This window comes from Neopelma chrysocephalum, unplaced genomic scaffold, assembly GCF_003984885.1.
Source record: "Neopelma chrysocephalum unplaced genomic scaffold, ASM398488v2 Primary Assembly neopelma1_25, whole genome shotgun sequence".
Lineage (NCBI taxonomy): Eukaryota > Metazoa > Chordata > Aves > Passeriformes > Pipridae > Neopelma > Neopelma chrysocephalum.
In genome coordinates, this window is record NW_020897694.1 from 9,224,085 (window position 1) to 9,248,491 (window position 24,407).

The 24,407-nt window shown below is 43.1% G+C and overlaps 2 protein-coding genes across 10 annotated transcripts in view; both read left to right on the forward strand.

The window, feature by feature from the left end:
- FNDC3A (fibronectin type III domain containing 3A) overlaps positions 1 to 9,089 on the forward strand; it is a 118,581-nt gene extending 109,492 nt beyond the window's left edge. For 6 of the 9 annotated variants that reach the window (XM_027674364.1, XM_027674363.1, XM_027674365.1 and 3 more), the window contains 6 exons: positions 54 to 203; positions 288 to 571; positions 2,203 to 2,412; positions 3,795 to 3,961; positions 4,562 to 4,689; positions 6,596 to 6,916. In XM_027674364.1, the coding sequence (XP_027530165.1) occupies positions 54 to 203; positions 288 to 571; positions 2,203 to 2,412; positions 3,795 to 3,961; positions 4,562 to 4,689; positions 6,596 to 6,910 (1,254 nt within the window). In that variant the 3' untranslated portion in view covers positions 6,911 to 6,916. Of the gene's footprint in view, positions 1 to 53; positions 204 to 287; positions 572 to 2,202; positions 2,413 to 3,794; positions 3,962 to 4,561; positions 4,690 to 6,595 lie in introns of all 9 variants that reach the window. The other 3 variants (XM_027674362.1, XM_027674371.1, XM_027674370.1) reach the window with 1 other exon arrangement.
- Positions 9,090 to 9,284: 195 nt separating this feature from the next.
- MLNR (motilin receptor) lies at positions 9,285 to 13,460 on the forward strand. The gene is made up of 2 exons (XM_027675131.1): positions 9,285 to 10,056; positions 11,929 to 13,460. The coding sequence occupies exons 1-2, from the start codon at positions 9,285 to 9,287 to the stop codon at positions 12,240 to 12,242; spliced, it is 1,086 nt and encodes a 361-aa protein (XP_027530932.1). The 3' UTR covers positions 12,243 to 13,460.
- Positions 13,461 to 24,407: the final 10,947 nt, after the last annotated feature.

Genomic DNA, 24,407 nt, shown 5'->3' on the forward strand with positions numbered 1-24,407 from the left:
TTTAAATTTTTTATTTTAATTTAAACTTCTAACTATTTATATCCATTTTAAAGGTTCCAGTAAGTAATGGAGCAGATGTCACGGAGTATCGACTGGAGTGGGGTGGCGTGGAAGGATGCATGCAGATCTCCTATTGTGGGCCTGGGCTCAACTGTGAAGTGAAAGGCCTTTTGCCTGCCACTATATACTATTGTAGGGTTCAGGTAAAGATGTAAAATTATTGTTAGTGAAATCAGGAAACAGGAATTGACCCTGCCATAAAAACATGGTCTACTTTGGATTTACAGGCAGTGAATGTTGCAGGTGCAGGCCCTTTCAGTGAAGTAGTGGCATGTATGACTCCAGCCTCTGTACCTGCAGTTGTGACCTGTCTTCGTGGACTAAGTGAAGATGAAGTTGAAAGTCCACACTATTCTCCTTCCACATGCCTTGCTATAAGCTGGGAAGAACCTTGTGACCACGGATCTGAAATCCTTGGCTACAGCATAGACTTTGGAGATAAGCAGCCAATTACTGTTGGGAAGGATCTGACCTATTTTATAGATGGCTTACAGCCAGATACTACCTACAGGTATGCCATGCACAGCTACTTGACAGCCTACTGTTTCTTCCATAAGAGCAGATACATTGTTTTTTTGTTTTCCTTGTACTTTTTTATTGCCTGCATTATTACTCTGAGACAACCATTAGTACTGCATAGCCATGGAGCAAAATGAAGCTTTGTAATGATGATCATCATAAATAGATGAACTGTGCTACTTTTATTTTCTTTCAAGAATGATCTATTTTAGTTTGTTTATTGTAGTAGTGTTGTATCTGTCTGGCTAATGTGTGAGGTTAACTGAATTCACATCAGGTATTCAGATTGATAACTGGTTTTTGGACTGGTTGCTTGATAGATGGCCTCTAGTGTGTTTGACAAGTTAAAATCAATCCAAGGAAAGACCTTCTTCAGTCTGATCGGTCCCACAGAGGTCAGAATTTAAGCCCACTCTGATTTCAGTGTAGTTAGGATATCATCTGGCTGTGCGGTTTTCTGAATCCTTAATTACTTTTTTAATGCTTTACGTAAGACCATGATGTTTCTGTGTGTCTTATAATTATTTAACAATGATGCTGGCAATCTGAAGAACTGTTGCTCTCTGTGTCAATAGGCTGAAAAAAGAGAAGCTTCTATTGTAGTACTTCTGTACTTCTACCCACAGAAGTGGGGTTTTTTTAGAATACACTGTCAACTCTGTGCAAATGAAAAATTACATATATTAACCTTAGTTCTGGGATGTAATAAATTAGCATAATGTTAAATATTACTGTAGCGAAGGAGAAATATTTATTCTTGAGCCTGCACACACATTTGTGTTTCCACATTTTGCAGCTGTGTGGTTGATTGTTTCAGAATTTAATTACTGTGATTACTTTTTACCAGTTACCTAGACACTATTTTGGACAAGCAAATGTTAGTCTGCAAAATGAAATTAGACACACTTTGTTCTCTATGGGTACCTGTGAAATATGTAGAGACTCTGTTTTCTGTTGTATAAGTCTTTTAATTTTTATTTGTAAACCAAATGCCAGCATTGTTTTCCATGGCGTATTAAAAAAAAAAAAAAAAACTTATCCCTGAATGTCAAGTTTTACAACCCCCCCAGCTGTGTGTCCTTTGACTTCTTTTGGTTTCTCCCTCTCACTTTCCAGGCAGACCCAAAATGGCTTGTGTTTGCAGCTGCCCAGAGATGTGTTAATGGTGGAAACAGCATGACAGCTGGCTGGGCATTATCACTTTATTTTCACATGAATAGGATCTGTTCCAGAAAGTCCATAAAAATTTCTGTTAGTCATCCTTGACCTCACCTGATGTAACACTCTAAGATATGATTTCCCCTCTTTGGGGATGGGTTTTTTACCTTCCCTCATCTCTCCAATGTGATATCAGAAACTTTGGTAGAAGGACTGCAGGGTCAGGGAGATGGATCACTCTTGAAGCAGCTGATAGAGCTTTTGCATCTTTTCAGTAACACGAATTTATCTGAATATTTTTAATCAATCCAACTCCTTAAAATGTGGTAAGGAAAGTGATGCTCTGCATATTCATTACAGTCTATCAAAGCATATTCTCTCTTTATTGTGAATGATGGAAATGACCAGGTATTTTTTTAGAATCTAATTTCTAATTAATTTATTCTCTCTTTTTCCAAATATTAGAGTACGAATTCAAGCCCTAAACAGTCTTGGAGCAGGTCCTTTCAGCCACACCATAAAGCTGAAAACAAAGCCTCTCCCACCAGATCCACCTCGCCTGGAATGTGCTGCATACAGTTCTCAGACTCTCAAGCTGAAGTGGGGAGAGGGAACTGCAAAAGTATTAACTGACTCCATTCAGTACCACCTTCAAATGGAGGATAAGAACGGAAGGTTGGTTTTGGCATCGCTTTAATCTGCACTGTATCGCTGTGGTCTGATGCTTGGGAGATGGCAGCAAAGGGCAGAATTCCATACGCTTTGCTGAATTTACAACAGACATAGGAGGTCGTCTCATCTGGCAAGGCAAGAAGGGCTCTGGTGTTCTGTACTGGGAAGTACAAGATTAAAAACTTCATTGTTTTTTATTTACGGTTACCCCTGAAGAGTTCAATGCAATGTTTCATACCAGCACACTTTTCTCTCTCACTTTTGGTTAAATACTTTGTCAAAGTAGCAAGTCCAATCAGTATTGTGGATTTTATATACTTAATATTGGAAGGGGTGAATTCTTTACTCTCTGTTGCCTTATATGCAACTATTTTAGTGGAAATAGTACAGATTGTTATTTAAGGGATCCCTTGTCTCATGTTAAATCAGAGTGTAAGCTGAGATGGTACAGCAAGTACCCTTGCTTAAATGGTAAAGTGAGCAGTTCTGCTACACCTGTGTACCATGTCTGAGTCTCTGAATAGCTTTAGCTTGACAGTGAAACAAAATAGATCTACTAGGTGAAATTGCTGTGCTGTAAGAAAAAATTAGACTCTTAACTGGAAAGAAATTCATTGCCATTACTAAAGATTAGGTCATGTGCAGGCACCATCTGTTTTAAATTTAAAAGAAAAGAAAAAGTCTAAGGAGATGACAACTCCTGCAGGAAGAGATAAATTTGTGCTGTGTCCTGGGGATACCAAAACTGAAAATCAAACAAGAGCTGCCAAGATCAGTTTGTGCAAGGATTACAACAGGAGAGTGGCCAGTGTACAAAACTCTCAGAAAGGGACTTGGTGTGTGGTACAAGTGTGACTCTGGCCTCCTGTGCAGGTCTGGGTGGGCCCATCTTCAGCAATGATGTACAAGAGCAGTTGGATCCATGGCACTTTTTTCAGGTATTGGAGTTTTTAGGTGGGAGAGTTACAAAGGAGCAAAAAGCTAAAATCTAGTTAACTGATTTTGAAAAGCTAAAGATGTTGGATGAGTAGATGGCCAAGAAAAAAACAATATATGCAGCTCATTGGAGAGACACAACTGCTGTCCTTTGCCATTCTTTCAAGTGCAGAACGGTTTCTTAAAATGGACCATTTTTGGTAAGAGAGAATCTGTAGTATTCTTTGTGCACGAGATTTTTATTTCAAAGACAGGAGAAATAAAAACTTGACCCTGGAAAATGAGCTTACTGTTTTATAGTAGCCAGAACCCTCTTTAACTCTGAAATAAACATTTCTGGGCTTTTCATTAGATTCTGGGAAATTATAGGAACAGATTTCAATACAATACAGTAGCTACTTCAGAAGTCCTTTTCTGTGTTCAAAATAAGCTACTCATTCCATTTGCAGGTTTGTATCCTTATACAGAGGACCATGTCATACATATAAAGTTCAAAGGCTCAGTGAGTCTACATCATACAAATTTTGTATTCAGGCATGTAATGAAGCTGGTGAAGGTCCCCTTTCTCAAGAATATGTTTTCACTACTCCCAAATCTGTTCCAGCTGCCTTGAAAGGTAAAGGTTCTTTTTTTTTTTACTTGGGGGGCTGGGAGGACAGCAAGTTGTTTTTGGTATTATGTTGTATTTGGAGTATTGAGAATGCTAAGCCCTTTTCTTAGTGAAGACAGGGATAGTGGGTGAATGCTTCTTTCATGTAATTGACTAAAATATTCACTCCAAAAATTAAAGACTCAGGGTTTATGCATTCTTTGGCATAAGAAGGTTTGTACTTAGAATCCCTGCTTACTACGAGAGAGTGACCAGGCTGTTACAGCAAGTTGAGGTGAAAATGCTTTCTTGCATGTTTAGAATAATTTTAAGCGTTGCAGCCTTCTTTTTTTTTTTTTTTTTTTTTTTTTACATGATGCACACTTATGGTCACCAAATTTCCCTTGCTTTCTCTTGAATGATAACTGAACTAGCAGTAGAGACCTATGTGAATTGTTAGTTGTTGCTCCAGAAAACTCTGGAGGAAGAATAGATTTGATTCTGAATCTTGTGTTTCGCTGAGACAAAATAGCAGGTAGAATATAGAATTTTATGGGTCACTAGAATATAACATTACACGATGATGAAAGCAGAGGTAGCTGTCACCTTTGTATTTACTTCCTTCAGCACCAAGGATAGAGAGAATAAATGATCACTCTTGTGAAATCACATGGGAGGTTCTGCAGCCCATGAAGGGTGATCCAGTTATCTACTGTCTTCAGGTCATGGTGGGAAAAGACTCAGAATTCAAACAGGTATGATGTGTTTAAGTTATTGTATTTTTCTTCAATTACTATTTGTGATAACAAGTTCAGTAAAATTAGTTTACTAAAGATTGTATTCCAGTACATTTTTAGTCACCATGGTAACTTTCTGTTACTAAATAATATAAGGTAGTATCTCTTAAAGCCATCATCACATAGAAAGGAGATTTAAGTAATACAAATTCTGCAGTAAGTTGCAGCCTCTCTGGGTTACACTGATGTTTACAACTTGACATCTTGAGTGGTGAGGAAGTCATCCATTAATGGGAACAACTGACAAAAAGAAACCTTTCACCCAATGGTACATAATTGAGACTGAGGAGAAAAGGAGCAAAGGGTTCTCTTTTCACTAAGAGCTGTTTGAAGGCAGTAAACAATATTATAAAAGCATTGATTTTGTTCAAGTCATACTTTTTTGCAGAGAATTGCAGAGGAAAGCCCCCTACTTAGGCAATGTAGACATTCAGTTGTAGGAAACTTTTTTAATATAATTCAGTGATTAGGTTTTCACCATAGGACCATTTCAGCAGCAGGGCGTGCTGTAACTACAAAGGTTGAGCTGTTTCCTACCATTTCCCTGCCAAAATTTCAGTCTCCTCTCCTTCTTCTCCCTGATGCATTGTCCAGATTGTTCATGTCATTGCTTCTTCCATGCTAGAGTCAAAATAAGTTAGTAATCTGCTGTATGAGCTACATACATCAGTCTAAGCTCTTAAAGGCATTAGGAAGCAACCATATAAATACCCCAGCAAATACATTTGAGGGAAAAGCAACTTTTGGCAAGGCACTGAGGACAAGCAGCTGAGGGCAGTAACCCCTGCCAGCTGGCGTAGCAGTAGCTGGAGTAGGATGTGTGTCAGTGGCCTGTTTGCTCACTACCAAACACATGATCCAAATTAGCAGAATTTTGAGGAAGCTGCACTTCCGATGACCTGCCTCAGAAAGAAAAGTCTCTAGGTTGTAGATTCCAGTAAAGGTCAGCAAGAGCTCTTCAAACAGCAGAACTGGAAGGGATTTCCTCCTTCTTTCATTGAATGGTCAGTGGTTTGCATTTGTGAAATACTGTCTAACAGTATGGTAACTGTAGGGAAAGGTCTTGCGTGATGTGATATTTCTGTATCCTGCTACCAGTTAAATAAAGCAAATCCAGATATTGGGAGGTAGGAGGGTGAAGGGATTTTAAGAGAGAAATCAAATTGTACTGTGCTACCCACATAATAGCTCAGTACCTATTGATGTACCTGTAACTGTGCCTACATGAGTTTTTATTGGCTTTCACAGGACCTTTATGTAGCTGCAGATTTATTTAATTTGAGAAACCAGCATTTAGATTTCACTGAATTAGGCACTCCATGCTGAAGAGTTGTGAACTCATGTTAACCAGCCAACTGAGACACCTTTGGAGAACACTCTCATAAGTCATGCCTGTCTTGGGAATATGATGAAATTAAGAATCACTGAGAGGATTCCTTGCAGCTTTCCTGATACAGTGTTTATTGGGATAAATTATAATATTTTAAATACACGATATCTTAACTACAACAAAGTATGTTGGATCATATTAGACTTATTGAATTAGGTTTAGACAGAGTTAACTGCCTAAAATCACATGATAACAATATTGTATATTACATCTAATTATAAGGGGTCACTAAAATACCTTAACACTGGGGTTTCTGACAGAGTTTATTTGGTGTGTACTCATCAGTCCATAAAAGCAAATGTAGGTCTTGTGTTTCACTAAAAGGACTGGAGAGTTTATCTGGCATTTAAATTGCATGTTTGAGCTTCTTGCACGGGTGAAAACACTGGTGAGTTGTCATCAACCATACTGAGATACATATGTATATAGGACTTTTTACTTGATGTATCTTTTTTGGTTCTCCTTCACTGCCAGATCTATAAGGGTCCAGACTGCTCATTCCGATACACAGGCCTTCAGCTGAACTGTGAATACCGTTTCCGCGCATGTGCCATTCGACAGTGCCAAGAGACTACAGGTCACCAGGACCTGGTAGGCCCCTACAGTGCACCAGTGCTATTCATCTCTCAGAGGACTGAACCACCGGCAAGCACCAACAAGGACACTGTGCAAACCACAAGGACACAATGGTCACAGAGCGACCAAGTGTGTGCTGCTGTCATCCTTGCACTTTTTGCTATCTTTTCCATTCTGATTGCTGTTATCATTCAGTACTTCGTCATAAAGTGAAGAAAAGAAATCTATTTTATAATGCTGCCCATTACATTTTACTTTCTCATAATCTAAAAGTAATTCTGTTCTCTTGCTTTTACAAAAACAGGCATTTAGCACCGGCATTGAGACTGATGCAAACTTTTCAGCCACTTTAAAACACTTAGTCATAGGTATAGGCTGACACATTATTAAAATGCAAGCCACAGAAATATAATCTTTTCTTTATATGCCTTCTTGCAGTACAAACTCAATATGGGGCAGGCACACAGTGTTTAATGAAAAGGGTTTGACCATTAAACACGAGTGTAAAGATGATTTCCTGCCCCACACTTCTAAGGGTTGCTACCATAACAGGGAAGAATGTGTAAATCGCATTTAAAACTTACACTAACAAACTTGTGCTGTATACAATATTAATCTGATGCTGTGAAAGCAATTTAGCGCTGTATTTCTACCTCCTCATTTGTCTTAATTATTTGGGAAGCAGGATTTATGCTGAAAAACAGAAGGGGCTTTTCTCAGGCAGCAAATAATAAATTCGATGGAAGAGCATGCATGAAGGAAGCTTCTTACCTGATAAATGTGGAGTTCTTCACTGCAAGTAGATGTTTTCGAAAGACTACACGGAGATGGCACAAGTGGTTTATCTTACCCCCAGGATTTGATGTTTACTTACAAAAATGCCTCTTACTTCTGAATATAGAAGGGAGGGTGTGAGAGAACTTCTTAGACGACTTATTTAAATTGCAAAACACATTTCTGAAGCTGACCTTTGACTGGATGCAGTTTATACCGATGTCTGTACCCTCTGATTTTGGCTAGTTAATAGATTTTTGAGATAAAACTCATTATTGAATTTTTGCTGTTTCCCCAACATTCACTTGCCATATCCACCAGAAACAAGCACTGCCTTTGTTTATTTGTTTTCTTTCTTTCTTTTTTTTTTACTTTCTTTCTTTCTTTTCTTTGGGGCACCAAATCAGAAGACGAAGTGTAGTAATTTGCACCAGAAAACTTAAAGCTGCTTTTTTCTTGAGATCCTAATGTTTAATGTAATGTCTCTTTGGATACTGTACCAAATTGTTGATTGCATGTAGTTAATGTTGCATTAGAGCACTTTGCAATGGCATAACTCATCAATGTTTTGTGAGCTTGCATTTGTGAGTTCTTGAATGACCAGACTGAACTTTAACAAGTATCCCATTGAACATCTTGCTAGATGTCAATGACTGCCAGTGACACAAAGCTTGTAGTGAAACTTATCTTTAAAAAAAAAATCCTTGTCTCATCACACTTATGTTATTTGTTATACACTTTGTAATTAGCTATTTTTAATTTATTTGAGTTACAAGATAGTGGATCATTAATGGCTTCTAGTTGTGTTCAGTTTAGCATTTTTAATGGTATTAAACACTTCTGTCAGTCTTAATAATAATAAAAAAGGAACCTCTGTCTTGTGCTTTGAAGATCTCTGAAGAATTTCTCTTATATTAGAACGGGCATGTATTGTAATTGTTTATACGTCCAACGATCTGTGCTGTAGAATAATGTTGTTGAGTTCCATTTTTAAAGAAAAAAAAAAGAAATGGCAAAGAACTTGGCCTCCATGTGGCGAGAATGATCTGTCTTTAAAATGTACTGTATGTTTACATTTTATTTCGAATTTGTTGTTTGTACTAATAGGCTGATAACTTCCCACAGGATACCACGATAACTGATGTTTTCTAGAACCTTCTTAAAAGTGCCATGTTTGGCAGTGCAAATGAGGTTGCGTGTCACAGCCCAGAGATTTCTTATGGTTGAATGTCTAAAACGGTAAGATTTGTTACTGCAGGTAACCTGCAGTGACCTACGTTTTTCATAGTAAAATTCAAATGAGCTCCTATTTTTGATAGTCATTTAATAGTGTATTTGCCATTTGAGCCTCAGTGCATATTACTGCATTGAATACAGTTTTTAATGTAATCTTAATTTTACCTCATATACTGTACATTCCAAAAATAAATAAATAAAAGAAAAAGAAAAGCTCTAAAGTTTTTAAAACTCTATAGATACACTACCAAACATATCACTTTACGGTGGTACAACGTCGGGCTCCATGAAGACGAATCTGTATAGTCTGATAGAAAATACATAAAACGATGTAGCAAAGTACCTTTAAGAGTCTGTGGACAATAAAAGTACCTTCTTTTTCGCTGCTGGTGGTCAGTCCTGTGCGCGCTCCGCCGCCGCTCCTCTCCCTTCCCTCCCTCCCTCCCTCCCTCCCTGACGGGACCGCGGGGCGGGGCGGGGGCGCGGTACCTGCGGGCGGCAGGACGCCCGCCGGGGGCGGGGACGCGGCCAGGGGAAGGAGCGGTACTGCCCCGGGCACGGCGCGTCCCCCGGCGGGATGCGGGGCAGCGGCGGCGGCGGGAACGGCAGCGAGGGCGAGCCGTGGCCGTGGCCGTGGCCACCCTGCGACGAGCGACTGTGCCTGGCGGTGCCCCTGTGGGTGCTCGTTCCCATCACAGCCATCTGCCTGGGGCTCTTCGTGCTCGGCGTGGCGGGCAACGTCCTCACGGTGCTGGTCATCCGCAGCTACCGCGACATGAAGACCACCACCAATCTCTACCTGGGCAGCATGGCCGTCTCAGACCTGCTCATCCTCTTGGGGCTGCCCTTCGACCTCTACCGCCTCTGGCGCTCCCGGCCCTGGATTTTCGGGCAGCTGCTGTGCCGCCTCTCCCACTACCTCAGTGAGGGCTGCACCTACTGCACCCTCCTCCACATCACCGCCCTCACCGTGGAGCGCTACCTCGCCATCTGCTTCCCCCTCAAGGCCAAGGTGGTCGTCACGAAGCGCCGGGTGAAGGCCGTCGTCGGCGTCCTCTGGGCCTTCGCCTTCCTCTCCGCCAGCCCCTTCTTCTTCCTGGTCGGCGTGGAGCAGCCCGAAAACCACACCGACTTCAGCCGCGAGTGCAGGCCCACCCCCCAGGCCTTGCAGTCCGGCCTGCTGGCCACCATGTTCTGGGTCACCACCTCCTACTTCGTCCTGCCCGTCATCTGCCTCAGCGTCCTCTACGGCTTCATCGGCCGGGAGCTGTGGCGGAGCAACACCCGCCTGCGGGGGCCCGGCTCGGTCCTCCGGGAGAAGGGGCACCGCCAAACAGTCAAGATCTTGGGTGAGTCCCTCTGCCATTTCCCCCGGGCTATGGCTGGGGCTAGGACCAGGGCTAGGGGGCCGTGGCTGGGGTTAGAACCAGGGCTGAAGCACCTGCAGCTCCCGAGCAGGATAGGGAATAGGATAGGGGGACATCCTTGCCATGATGCTGAGCCCACCAGTGCTCCCGGGAACTGCCACGGCAGGGATTTCGCTCCTTCACAACTGAGGCTTCACTCGTGTAGGATTGCACATCTAGCAGCACGACTGCCTTCTGTAGAAATACCCTTTTTCTAAATTTTACCAGCCACAACTGAGTACAAGGTAGTCTGCAACTTCAGTAAAACTGTAACATCAGTAGTCCCTTCCAGTGGGCAGCAACACCTCTGCACAAAAATTTCTACTTCTGAAAAATAAGTTTGATTTCCTTAGTGGTCATTTGTAGCTCTCGTAGGAGTAAATCCATTGGTTACCCAAGGGTGCTGAAAAAAAGAAACTTAACCCCTATGAGCTGTTTGAAGACAACTCATATAATACCAAAACACTTCCTACAGATGTAGGATGCTGTTCATTTTTAGTTTATTTTTTTAGTCATATATTAACCCAGTATCAGGCTCTGGAAGGGTAGAGATCACAGTCGGCTCTGGGGCTTTAAAGTTTGTAAGCAGTGACCAATCTGAAGGGGGGAAGAAAGGAAGGGAAAGGAATGAAAAAAGAAATCCAACTAAGCAGCATAAAAACAATGGCCTTGTTATTTTTTCTTTATACCTTTAGTGCAGTTTTTACATGCTACACAGGAGACTTCTTTTACCAAGGATCAGCTAGTAAATCAAGGATCAGGTAATCAGCTGGATGGAAGTAGTGTATCACAAAGGAAAGGAACTAATAAGCCTGAGAAAATTTTTGCTGACTTTATTGAGGAAGGTATTTACATTGATGCAGGCACAAGATTTTCCAACAGAAACACCCATATCCGTGATCTCCTCAGAACCCACTGAACCAGACCAATGCTCCCTTATCTCGAAGAGCCAGGAGCACTGTGTTTGTGGTGTATTTCAGATGTAAACTTTCTTTGGCTATAGCCCTTTTTTTTTAATCTCTGAGAAACACAGAGAATGCTCCACAAATTATTGTTTTACTTACATGCATTTATAAACAAAAATAGTTAAAAACATGGATACAGTAATGCACTTATTTAATTGTTCCTCATCTGCTCCTGCTGTGTTGCTATTGCAAAAGTGTTTGTATTTGTTTGCGTTGTGCTAAAATGCAACACAAGCCCAGGAGAACAGCTGAAGTGACTCAGGCTAGAGATCCATCTAGTAAAATGTCTCCAGCAGTAATTGTCTGGGGATATGTGTTGGAGCTTCAGTGGAAAAAAATCAATAGCCCAGCTACGCCGTAAGGTCTTTACATTAGATCCCATCCCACCACAATAGTGCAAATTCTGTAGGAGCACTGGTCTTTTTTGGTGATTTAAACAACTCTGCAGTGAATGGAGCTGTTGTGGAGCTTCCTCAAAAACACCTCTTCTTATTCTGAGTTTTGTTTTCATATCGCATACGTGGCATTACAGACACTGCCGAGGGGGATCTCTGTTGTGCCTGCTGTTATATGGATGTTATGCCACTGTTGGTTGTTTACATTTTGCTCAGCAAACTCATCTCACTGTTAAGCTTAAGATTTTACCAGTTACCTTTTAATCCAAAGACTAACAGTCAGACTTGATGCTATTTCCATTTTCATGATTTTCCAACAATTTACTGCCATTATTTCTACATATCATTGTATCAATTAGAAGAACCTGCAAAATCGCCGCATAAAATTTAGTTTACTGTACGGTTGAAAAGTTAACTCACTCCTTAACTGCCGCATATGTTATTTTGTCTTATAGCTGTGGTGGTTCTGGCCTTTGTAATTTGCTGGTTGCCTTTCCACATTGGCAGGATCATATTTATAAACACCCGAGACATGAGGACGATGCTGTTCTCCCAATACTTTAACATATTTGCTCTGCAGCTTTTCTACCTGAGTGCATCCATCAACCCTGTCCTCTACAACCTCATGTCAAAGAAGTACAGGACAGCAGCCTACAAGCTGCTGTTGCCACGCCGAGCTGCAGAAAGGGCTTTCACAGTAACAAAAGATGCTAGTGGCTACACAGAGACCAGCGCCAGCACAAGGAACGAGTACACCACCAGCTTCTGAGACTGCAGCCTGCACTTTTTTCCGGCATTCTTGCCTAGGGAAGGAAACTTCCTTTTCACAGGAGAGTTGTAAAAGGATGGACATTTTGTTAGGGCTTGTGGTATTTCATAATTGTTTCTATTTTGGAATATACAGGTATTTTGGAATACCTGTATTTTTGTTAACGGAGCAAGTGGGTGCCATAAAGTAGGTGCAACTTGTTCAACTTGTGAAAGATGAGGAACAGTAAATTGCCAGTGAAACCGTGGTTTTACTTTATACATATTGTTCATTGCATATCCTCTGTGCAATTTCTAATATTTTCTAAAAATCATAACATCAAGGTCTGCAAAGGAACTCTTCTTGGGTTCAATAATGGGTAAAACTCCCAGACTGCCTTTCCAATTTTAAAATGGTTTTCTTATAAACGAGATTTTGCAAAACACCATCTCTCATGGAGATGGACACCAAAACCAAAATCGCCCTCCAACTTAAACAGCCTTGGAAGAAGAGGTATATGTTTTTGCTACCTGGTCTCGTAATCATGAAGGGGACTTTCCTGGGCACTTTCAGTAACTCTTCCCTTAGGAAAGCATCTGCACTGCACAGCAGCCTCTGGGTTTAATCCTTTTGGCCTGCCCCATGTGATCAAAGAAGGTCTCTTATTTATATGCTAGCAGCCAGTTCTCTGTATTTGTAAAAGTTTAGATATTCCAGATCATTTCCTTGTGATAGATGTGTAGTGTATGGCAGATGTTAGTGGTATGTGTTCACTGTGTCTCGTTGTGTACTGCGTGTGCAAATAATATGCCAAGTTAACCCATCTTGCCACAAACAAGACCCGTCACCAAACATGCTGGACTACACTCAGGAGTTACTGCTGTGTAACGCTGCACTGCAAGTCAAGAGCCAACCCACTAATTCTGCTCCAAAAGATTTTAAATGCAGACTTCATCTGTACAATTTAGGAAGGAGGCTCGTTGTGAGAAAAAGCTAGAAGGAGCTGCAGCACTGATTTCTCCAGAGGATCGTCGCATCTATGAATTTTACCTGTTACCTTCCTGGCTATAGTGATGTAAATCTGGACCAGAATCCGTGAAGTGGGACTGTGCTTACAGGAACATCACTGGTGGTATGTCAACACTTGCCCTTGGTTCTCTGTTAACTCCTCTTCCTTTTAGGTAGTTGTAGAAAGTGATGCAGTCCCCCCTGAGCCTCCTTTTCTCCAGGCTAAACAATTCCAGCCACCTCAGCCATTCCTCATTGACTTACTGTCTAGACCCTTCCCCAGCTTCACTGCCCTTCTCTCCATTGAGGTGCTCCAGCATCTCAATGTCCTTCCTGAACTGAGGGGCCCAGAACTGGACACAGTACCCAAGGTGTGTCCTCACCAGTGCCAAGTACAAGGGAACACTGACCTGGTCCTGCTGGCCACATTATTGGTGATACAAGCCAGAATGCCATTGGCCTTCTTGGCCAACTGAGCACACTGTTGGTTCATGTACAGCTGCTGTCAACCACCACCCACAGGTCCTTTTCCACTGGGCCACTTTCCAGCCACTCTTCCTCCAGCCTGTAGCGCTGGGCTATGATATATGATCATGGGGTTGTTGTGGCCCAAGTGCAGGACCCAGCACTTAGGCTATTGAGCCTCATATAACTGGCCTTAGCCCACCGATCCAGCCTGTCTAGATCAATTCAACAGAATTCAATAGCTAGCTCTGAGATCTCAAGATGGCAGAATTGAACCCAAGCCTTTTCCAGGTTTTAAAAATATGACCAGTTCTCCAAACAATCTGTAACTCTGAGTCACTGAATAAAAAAAAATCTAAAGACAGAAAAAGTCTCGTATCTCACTGAATACACATTAAGCTTTCTTTTTCTTCTTGTTGGCTTCATACTGGTAGAAGCAGTTGTCTCATTAAAATGTTATCATAAAAGAACAGCTATTATTTTGTGGGATTTTTTAGACAAGTTATTATTAACAGTATTCTTTGTAAATGTATGTAGGCCAAGGGGGGAAAAAAGCTTTATCACGTTAATATGTGGACATGGAGCTTCTTCTGCGTGCCTGTGGTGTCCTGATAATGGCTTTCCTTTATCAATAGTTACTAAATTGTGCTACGAGGTAAACAAATACTTGCCTGGCAGAAATTTCCCTGAAAGCAATTGCATAGGTATCCTGAACACAAGATGTGAGTGGGAGAAGGGAGGGAAATGCCCTGGTGGGTTGCTGCCCTGAACCCCCCTTTTCTAGGGTGCTGCGCTCCCTTCCTCAGAGAGCCCTGGCGCTGCTCTGCTCTCTGCGTGTGCTGGGTGTCCAGGGCAGGTCCCTCACAGTCGGGACCGGGCTCACTGATCACTGACTGCTTGTGGGGTGACAGTGTTCCTGCAGGGAGCTTCAGGCTTGGGCTGCTCCTGCCTGGCCTCAGACACCACAGCAGCAAGCCTCTGCTCCCAGTGGCAGACTCTGTGGAAATGGTCTGGTTTTCCAGGAAAGTCATTTGTATCCCTGTTATAAATATCCTCTTTGCCTGCTTACTAGAGTAATGCAGGCAGCAAACTACACTTGTGAGATTGTGGTGCCTTTTTGTTAATGCTCTCTACCCACCAGAACAAATACTTAGGAAATAAATGAAGTTTGGGGTATTTCCTCAGAAATAACCAGGCCTGGCACTGCTGTCTCTGGTGGTTGGTACTCAATTGTGTAGGGAGGGATGTTGTAAATAAAAAAAAATAGCACTTATTTATTCCCAGGAACTCTGTGTCCAGGTGCAGCCAGGCTATCCTTAGTGTCAATGCCATGCAGGCTATAAAATACAAGGGAAAATGGACTAGAGGTGCAGAGCAACTGTGACAGGCAGAGAGAAAGAAATTATAATTTTAAAAAGAGAGAAAAGGGGGGGTGGAGAGGTGTGTAAAAGAAAAGCACAAATAACGAATGATAAAAAGGAAAGCGTGGCAAGATGATCTGGTTTTTAAAGAGGTACAAGCTTAGTTATGTTGACAATCACAGGAAAGAAAATCGGTGATTTGACAGAAACCACAACTGACCCTGGAGTCTTGTACTTACGAAGGCATGAAACCACAATTAACCAACTGAAGTTTGGAAGGGACCTAAACCCATTCATTTTTAAACATGTGAACAGGTTGTACTTAACAGAGTGGAAAGAAAGCCGTCCCAGGAACCGTAGCCTAAACCCACAACTTTAAAACCCCAGCAGTGGGGTGGTACCAGGGAATGCTCGCGACGTCCCATCGGCTTCGGTTCTACAGGGACCCTGCAGTCTCGGGCATTGCTTGCTGATTGCCTGCCCCGGACAGAAGGCAGACAGGCAGGGAAGGCAGGAAGGCAAGGGAAAGGCGAGTTGAGGAGGGAGGGGAGCGGAGGGGAAGGGAGCGGAGGGGAGGGGAGGAAAAAGGAGAGAGCTTAAGGGCAAGTTGAGAAAAGATCAGGAAAATCCATGGAAACCCTTTTCTGGGAGGGAGGTGACATCTGCAAAATCTTGCTAGTTTGGTGCAGACACATGAAGCTTGTGAAAGCTTCACAGTCTAAACAGTTGTGACAGAGAAAGAAGAGTGATAGTCTCTGATAAACAGATCATTAGTATGGGATCTACCCATGGCTGCCTGTGCATCCAGCCTCCTGTGAGCCTGTGCTGAAGCTGCTGCAACTGCTTAATAAATTTATCAATACCTGGTTTTAAGTCAGTAGCTTGTCACATCTGTTAGGCTGTCCCTCTAAGCAGGCATAAACAAAGCTGCTGGAGTTATTTGGAAAACATATTTGCGTATTGTGTGGATTTCAGCCAAGTGTTCCTGCTGGTACAATCCAGGTTTGTTCTAACAATAGTCAAAAGGGAAACAGCGAAAGCAGCAGCCACTGCAATGGACAACGCTGGTGCAAATGTCAGAAAGTCACTCCCCATCACTCTTCTTATTTCCTGTCTGATTTTCATATTCATTAGCAGTTGTACGTGGTGTATGTAACTCTGCAATAAACATGGAATATAATATGCCCTGGCTGTGATGTAATTTCATTTGCATTTTTCACCATTTCACTTACTATGACTCTAAATCAAATATATATTATATTGTCTATATTAGACAATAGCTATTTGATATCTATTCTAAAAATTGAATTTCTGTTCTAAAATAAACATGGAAAACTAGTTATTTCTTACTGTAAGAACCAATATTTCTCTTTTCTATTTAATCAGATATAGCCTGATCTGCATGTGTTAATTCTCATAAGGGAGTCAAAGCACCTCTCACACCCAGTAAGTTGACACTTCACGGTTTATTACTTATTTCCCATCAACAAAATACATACATAGGTGTGATCTATTCAGATTTAACTAAAACTTTTTTTCTGGATTGGAAATAAATGGCTCTTCTGGTCCTTGTGGAACATCTGCATTTGTTTTTTTACCAATTGTTATACTATTTACAAAGACTTTTACAAAAAAATACCAGTCCTATTTTCCCTGTCTCTTCAGAAATCACATGAACCAAGAAAAGAGGATTTTTTCCAAGGGCATCTCCTGCAAGGAATTAAAACATTTAAACATCAGTTTCCAAATGCTGCCACTCCAAAACATAATTGCCAGAAACCAGATAGTGGCACCAGCTTTTTTCCCTTCTAATTCAGCAAAGAACCCAGGACAGCAGCAAAGATCCACTCAGGGATGCACAGGATGGCCCTGGGGCATCCATGGGGCAACTCCTTCCCTGCTTGCCCGTCTCTGGGGGAGTTTGGTATCAGGGCAGAGGGAGGCAACTGTCACCTCCTTCCCCAGCCTCCATGTTTCACCTGCCCTCTTCATACAGCAGGTTCTCAACTGTTGCTGGCCTTGACCTGTAAATCAAAAATGCCTTTGCTGTCTGTTTTTCTCTGTTAATATATCAATTAGAATGATAATAATTAAAAAGGACAACTAACCAGAGGGGCACCATCACTAGTTTATAGAGGTTTGAGCTTTTGATGAATAAAGACCTTCCAAGTTCAAAGTTGCTCTTTTACTTGCTGTCTCCAAGGCCATGTGCAGCTGGCTTGACAAACAGAGAGGTGCAGGGACACATTTTCTCCCTGCAGCCATCCCCTTAAAGTCCCATTTGGTACTGTGCTTCATTGCTCCCACAGGGAACACAAAGCCTAAGGCCATCTCCAGCAATCAGACGAAGAGATTATACAAAGTAAGAGGAAAAAAAAACAGGTATAAAATGACTCAGGTGTAACCCAAACTGCTCTGAATTAGCTAAACTGACTGAATATGACCTTAGCCTTGGCTGGGGTTGCCCCCTCCTATTTGATGTAGGAGCAGGCTTAACTTCACCAAAATAAGCCCATTCTATCATAAAATTAGTATCCAGAGGTATATTTCCCTGATTTAGGGAACTATTTACAAACTTCTTGGCTGTCGCTTTATGCTCTTGGGCACCTGTGATGCTGCACTTGAGCTTTGTTGGACATTTCCTGGAGCTCAGAAGAAAACTGGGGGAAAACAGTGCAGCTGGGGATAAGGTTTGCATTTGAGGAGCTAGAGGGCAAATGTGAAATAAAACCTCTTGTGCACTTTGTACCAGTAGATCTTAAAACATTTTCTCATGAGGCAAAGCACAGCATTTTCCACAGGCTCAAGTCCAGTTGTTGTGTTATTGTTTATTGCTGATGCAGGCTCAGTGCTTCTCATGACAAGGCAGACAAGGGCTTGCAATATCTGGGTGAGTATCAAGTGACCAAGCACCTCTGGAGCCTGCCCAGACATCACTGATGGAACCTCAAAATGAGCCTCAAAACACTGGGAGCAAAAGCAACGCTGTCTTCTGCTCAGCGCCCTACTGTGGGAACCCTCTGGTGACCCCAAATGTTAAGGCTGATGCCATCCAGTGCTTCCATGCGTGGAATCTCCACAAATCTCCAAGCATGCCACCTAAGCCTAAGATTTCCAAAGCATTTAGAAAAGCCAGTTTTGAACCACAAAATGGCTGTCCAAGTTGGGAAGTACCTAACAGAGGTGAGGTTGGAACCACCTCCTGCAGCAGCTCCAAGCAGCAACACCCACTGCTCTTCTGTCCTAGGCCTGGGTGCATCTGAGTCAGTGTCCTCAGTCCCCCACAGCCAGGATCAGAACTTCCTTACACATCACCTCAGTCTCCTTCCTGAGCTGGGGGCTCTCAGGCCTCCTTGGACAGCAGAGCTCCAAGGGTCTATACCCAGGGTGGGGGTGGCATATACCCAGGGAGAGGACAGAGAGCAGCAGGTCTGACAACTCTCTCCTGCCTCTCACCTGCTTCATCTTCCCCTCAAATCACCTCATCTGCATGCCACCCCTTTTCCAAGGTGAGCCCCTGCTACTTCTAACTCCACCTTTGAACTTCATGTGGCATCTGCCTCCCCTCACTGCAGAGCACCAATAACACCATCTGCTTTCCCTCCTTTTCTCTTTCCTCCTTCCAGCCAGAACTCACCAGGTGGATTCATTTATTTCTCTTTCAGAAGTTGCCTGTGACAAATATCTCTTGCCAATGGGCTCATCCAGGCTGGCAGGGGCTGGTGGTAAGCCAGATGCTTCAACCACAGCCTGTCCCCATCAGCCATGAGCCTGGATAAGCTCATGTCATTTAAAGGTTTTAACACCAACTCCGTGTAAGCTGATTTTAAAAAAGATTAACCCTTAAGAAGGGCTGTGTAGACTTTTTTCCCAAGATATGAAGGCCACGTAAAGCCCTTGCTTTACATACCTTCAGGTCTGGGGGCACTAAACCCAACCTCAAACACCCAGCAGCCACAACAAATCTCAGTTCAGCCTGGATTAGCAGTTAAAAGGTGGGGAATTTCACCCTGGAAGAGCAGCCACTGCACTCGCACAGGTTCCCCACAGCCCATCACAGGCACTGTCCCAGGGCCTACAGGACCAAACGTAGCTCAGGCAAAATGTCAGGGCAGAAGAGGAAATTTGAAGTGTTCTCTTTTCCCTCGACCCCAGCATGTTCCCTGAGTGCAGCCAGAACATACCCACAAGGTCAGTCCTCAGTGTGGGCTGAAGTCAGGTGTCCTAAACCTGGGACCACACCAAATACCACTGTCATTAGTGAAGAGCCCAAATTCAGCACAGTGCACCAGCTGGAGAGGCATCATCTGGAAATCACTCCAGTATGGAGTGACAGAAATGCAATCCAGATGAGAGGGTGTATTTACCTAGAATGGAAGGAGAACCGCCACCAGCGTATTGATGCAACATGAGGCACTCAGATCCCTCTGGAATGTGGTGCAGTTGCTGCATCAGAGATGACAGCTAAGCTGGCCAGAGTAAGAGATAAAAGGTAGCAAAAGGATAAAAGTTCCCCCCCCCCGGAACTTATTTAACATATCCTACATAACAAGTCACCACAACAAAAGCAAGTCAGCTCTGTGTCCATGCTCTCAGAAACTCAGCTCTGCTGTCAGCTCACGGAGCCCATGACAGTTCCACAAGGCCTGCTGTTGTATCAGGGGTATCCCTGCACTGCAGGATTCTGCAAGCGGGTTCAATCCCTGCATGGACCATTCACTTAAGAGTTGGACTCGATGAGCCTTGTGGGTCCTTTCCAACTCAGAATACTCTGTGTAATTCTGTGTAATGTTTCCGCACTCTGAAGCTCTGCGGAGGTTGCAAAGCAATTGCAGGAAACCTTTGAAAGCAACAAAAAAAATGTCCTGCCTTCTGCTATAAATCAAGGATACCAGCACTGCCCGGACTACAGCTAAACTGATTATAAAGGGAAGCATATGCCCAACAAATGTGTGGCTCCTGTGCAACAGATTTTCCCCATCTTAACAAGGAAACCAGTTTCCTAATTTGAATATAGGTCTGCTTTTTGTCTGTGCTGTGCAAATACACCCCAAAGACAAGTTGTGTTTTGACCCTGTGGAAGCAGAGGCTGTCTATAACCACAGAAGAGGAATCTGGAGAGAGGCTGAGTTTTGCCCTCTCCTGCAGCTGTTGAGCATAGCATAGGGAATATTTTCTTATTTCAGGGTTTCAATTCTGCTGACTTGAAGTTAGGCAGCATTCCCAGCCCTGGAATTTATTTGAGGCTTGTAGGCATTACCTCTTCATAGTGCTTCATGTCAACAGACTTCAGCAGAGTGTGCTGGATTGACCTGGACAGGCCATATCTGTGCCAGGGAATCATCTCATCCACTCACCCCCAGCATCCTGCTCCTCCAGAGTAAGCCTGTGTGCTAAGGGAGCTGAGACAAGGGAAACTGTTCCCCAATGGACTGGCAGGCAATTTTCTTGCCTTCTGGAAGTTACTATAAAGATGCAGAAGGGACAGACTCAGAACAGAGAAATGTTTGCTCCTTTCCATGGTGCCTGTTGCGAAGGGAGATCCCTCCTGCAGAGCCTGGGGATGGGAAGGAAGCAGGGAAGGATGGAGTTCGCTAAAAATAGCCCTGGCTGAGACAAGCCTGGAAAGGGAAAGGAAAACAAGAAAGAGCAGCAAGAGGTGGTCCTATGGAGCAGAACCCCCCTACCACCCAAAACCATTCCTACCTCATATGGTCTATTCCCTCCTTACTGATTTGGTGTCCAGAGTCTATTTTGCAGCTGTTGGTCAGAAACAACAGCTCTAGTCAGGAGCTTGTAATAGCCAGAGTCCTCATTTTCATTTGGTTTCCTTTTTCTCAGAGGCTTCTTGCTTTGCTAAGCGCATGTGTGTGTCTGAGGAGCAGTATGTGGAAATTTCAAATGTATTTCATTTTAGCCTGGGCTCTAGGAATACTGCATTTATTTCTAAATATAGAAACAAAATTGAATTCTTGCCTCCTTGTCACCAAACACGAGACTGTTAAAGGTAACACATACCAGTAAGAAAAATTGATGGGTCACTTCTCTTACAGAATGGGAGAAAAATCCAAGCCACAGCATTTGACAGCACTCATCATTGCATTACAACTGATGTCCAAAAAGACAACCTTAGAAGAAACTGTTTCTGCTGGCCTGCAGACTGGAAGAGCAGACAGGGTGTTGGTTTTGCGCTGGGCAGTCTTTGGGATATTTACACAACAGAACCATGAGCTTTATTGCGTGAATGACAGGGAAATCCCATGCTCGAGCTCAGGGAAGTTGAACTGTGAATGAGTTTGGGTCACAGACCCACAGGGCAGGGTGGTGTGGAGTGCCCAAGACCTTATACTCATGTTGAAGCCCGTGGAGCAATCTCAAAGTGGTTGCTGAGCACCAAAGGACTCTGCTAATGCTTGGTGCCATTTGGGAGGAACCCTAACACAGCCGAAGGATGCTCAACACCTTACAAAACACATCTGCTGTGTCTTAGAGGCTCTTGTTTACTAGAAAGTATAAGCAGGTGAGGGTTTGACTCCAAGTATCTGTAGGCAACTGCAGAAGCAATAACTTCCAGGCTGTCAGTACAAACCTGGCCCTGTTAGGAGGAAGGAAGAAAGAGGCATCACTATCTGCTTTCGGTGACCAGCATGGAAAAAGCTGTTCATAACTCAATTACCAGTGGTGCCGTGTGGCCCTAGAACAACATGATGCTGAACTCTCCCCTCACAAGGAGGGTACTAGCACCTACAGCTTCTACAGCAGGAGAGAGGTGGAGGGTTTGCAAAACCATTTTTGCTGCCTCCATGTTGTAGACTTGAGAGATGCTGTCTTCACTGTTGTCAAACTGACTTTTACGATTCCTAATCTTGCTGGTTTTCAAAGCAATGAAAAAGAGAGTGATGAAGACAGAGTGTGACATAGAGACTTAAAGCCCAAGCTTTTGCAGGAGGTCTCTGGTTCATCTCCCTGCTTTATTTTACCCTTCCTGCAGCTTGTCCAGCAGGACCTTCTCCTGGCACAGTGAGTATTTCAGAACCTAAAATACTGTGGGCCAAAAAGTGCCCTCGGGGGCTGAACCTTCAGCCCTGGATCTCCCACTTCAGTGCTACCATCCTAGTTCTCCACTTGCAGCAAGGTTAAAGCATGAAAAGCAGGCTGGGTAACCTATGGTAGGAGAGTGGACAGGAAGATGTCCAAGCCCTGTGCCACATTACAGATGGAATGCTTAACACAAGACACTGTATTAAAAGCCTGTAGCAAGCATGGCCTGCACTGGACCTGAGATTCCATGTGTCCAGCAACAACCACCATGTCAGGACCCTCAACATGGCTACCTGCAAAAACTGTATAGTAGCTATATAAGATAGAAACAAAGAAAACAGTGAAGAACACTTCTTACAGATGCCTCAAAGATTGCTCTTCTACTACAATTGCTTCTACTGCAACCTAGGCATAGCCAATGTGCCCTGGCTTGTGCCTTGGGAGATCAGTTGAAATCCCACAGTAATGTCCCCAGGGCATTACTTGGATATGGGTATGAGTACACACTCTTGGAGGGGCTCCTGCTCAGGGCAGGTTTCCGTCTCAGCATCTAAGCCATCACAAATCACGCTTCTGCTATCACACACTCTAAATATTTCCCTTTCTACTGCGCATACTTCAGTATCCTGCCTTATAAAGCAAGCATATCTGTTCCAAGTTCATTTATACAGGTTTTGGTTGTGTGATATCGAGGTTGCTATCTGTATTAGAGTTATACAAACATTTTCTAGAAGAATTTAAACACGTGAAAAAGGTTTGCCATTTATTCCAGCCTCTTCTGAAAGGTATGTTTTTATCTTTTCCCAAGCCATAGTTTCTAACATAAAACCTTGTCTGACATTTTGATGCTAGGACACCACTAAATGTTTCTTGGCAAATAAAAAGTTAACTTGTGTTAATTAACATTGGAGATTCAAAGCACAGTAGCAATACATCAATTAAACTTGTGTTCCTGTCATAACTGCAAGGATGCGTGTATGCACATGCAAATATCTAACGGAAACTTAGACAGCACTGCAGATTAAAGCATAACATGGGTATAAAATGCAGTTGGTTAATATGGCTTGCTGGAACAACGGTTCATCAGTCAGTTGCTGGACATATAAATTTTGGTCATCTAAATCAGCAGCTACTCCAGATGTGTGGGCATCTGGCACGGGCATGGACACAGGATTAGCCTTTCCCACCCTGCAGTAACCTGGACATGGCCCGAACCTGATTGCCCTTCTAATACCAGAGCAACACCATGTCTTCCCAGAGTCTAAATAAAGTCACTCTCACTGTATAGCAACGTTTACCCTCCACTGCTTCCAACAGGGATACAAACCGGGCACATGCACAGCTTCATAGGAATGTAGACATGACCAACATCTCTCAAGATAGGAGGGAATTAGATCGCTTGAAGAAGCACCACCAAAGGTATCAGAAGAAGTGGTTCTATTGAAGTAAGATGTGAAAGTGAGACTTAAAGTTTGACGGCAAGGTTCACTCTATTACTTACTGCAGAGGATATAATAATGATTCAAAGTTAGCAATGTCAAATCTAGTGCACTGAAACACAAGGTTATGTGTGATATTGGTCACTTACCAGAGACCCGCAGTTGGTCAGAGGTCTCCCAGACAAGGAGTAACCTTGGGAGGCATCCCAGCTCACAGGGAGATCACCACCATGCAGCCAGCTGCTTAGCAGGGAGAGCTCAAAGAAGGCTCACTGTCATTTATAGAATAAGTGAAATCACCTGTGATGGAAAAGTAAGCATGCGACTCCTTGTAACCACAATTTTCTTTGTTTCTTGATAAACAAGTCTTGGAAGAACCACCTGCTAGTCATGTGTTAATTGCATGGTGGGTGTTCCAGGTTCCAAGCCCATATGCATCAGTGCTCACCACATCACCCTGTCCCTGTGGGTTTTTTCAGAGAACAGGATGGAACCAGAGAAGTTCTTGGCCCAGTTACGTATGGCCAATGTCTTTTCTTCCTTTGGAGACTGAACCAAACTACCACTAATTTGGTCAAGAAGTTGAGCACATCCATCACAGAGGTGAAACACAGCAGCTTCAGAGAACAGAGCATGAACAAACTCAACTCTGTAAGCCTGGAGTGTCAGAGCTCCCAAGTTTTCATTCCATCTGAGCACTGAGCTGTGGCTGAGCAGACGTGCAGCAGATGCCACTGTCCCTAGGTGAGACTCTATCCTCCAACAGGATAATGCAACCTTCTTCATTGCAATGCACTGAAAAGAAAAAAATGCCTTCTTGATTATTGTGCTGGTTTAAAAGTTAACCAGCAAGGCAAAATGAACTCAATTCA

Coding starts and splice junctions, on each gene's coding strand:
- MLNR (XM_027675131.1), top strand. CDS start 9,285: ATGCGGGGCAGCGGCGGCGGCGGGAACGGCAGCGAGGGCGAGCCGTGG. Junction 10,057..11,928: donor CCAAACAGTCAAGATCTTGG/GTGAGTCCCTCT, acceptor TTTGTCTTATAG/CTGTGGTGGTTCTGGCCTTT.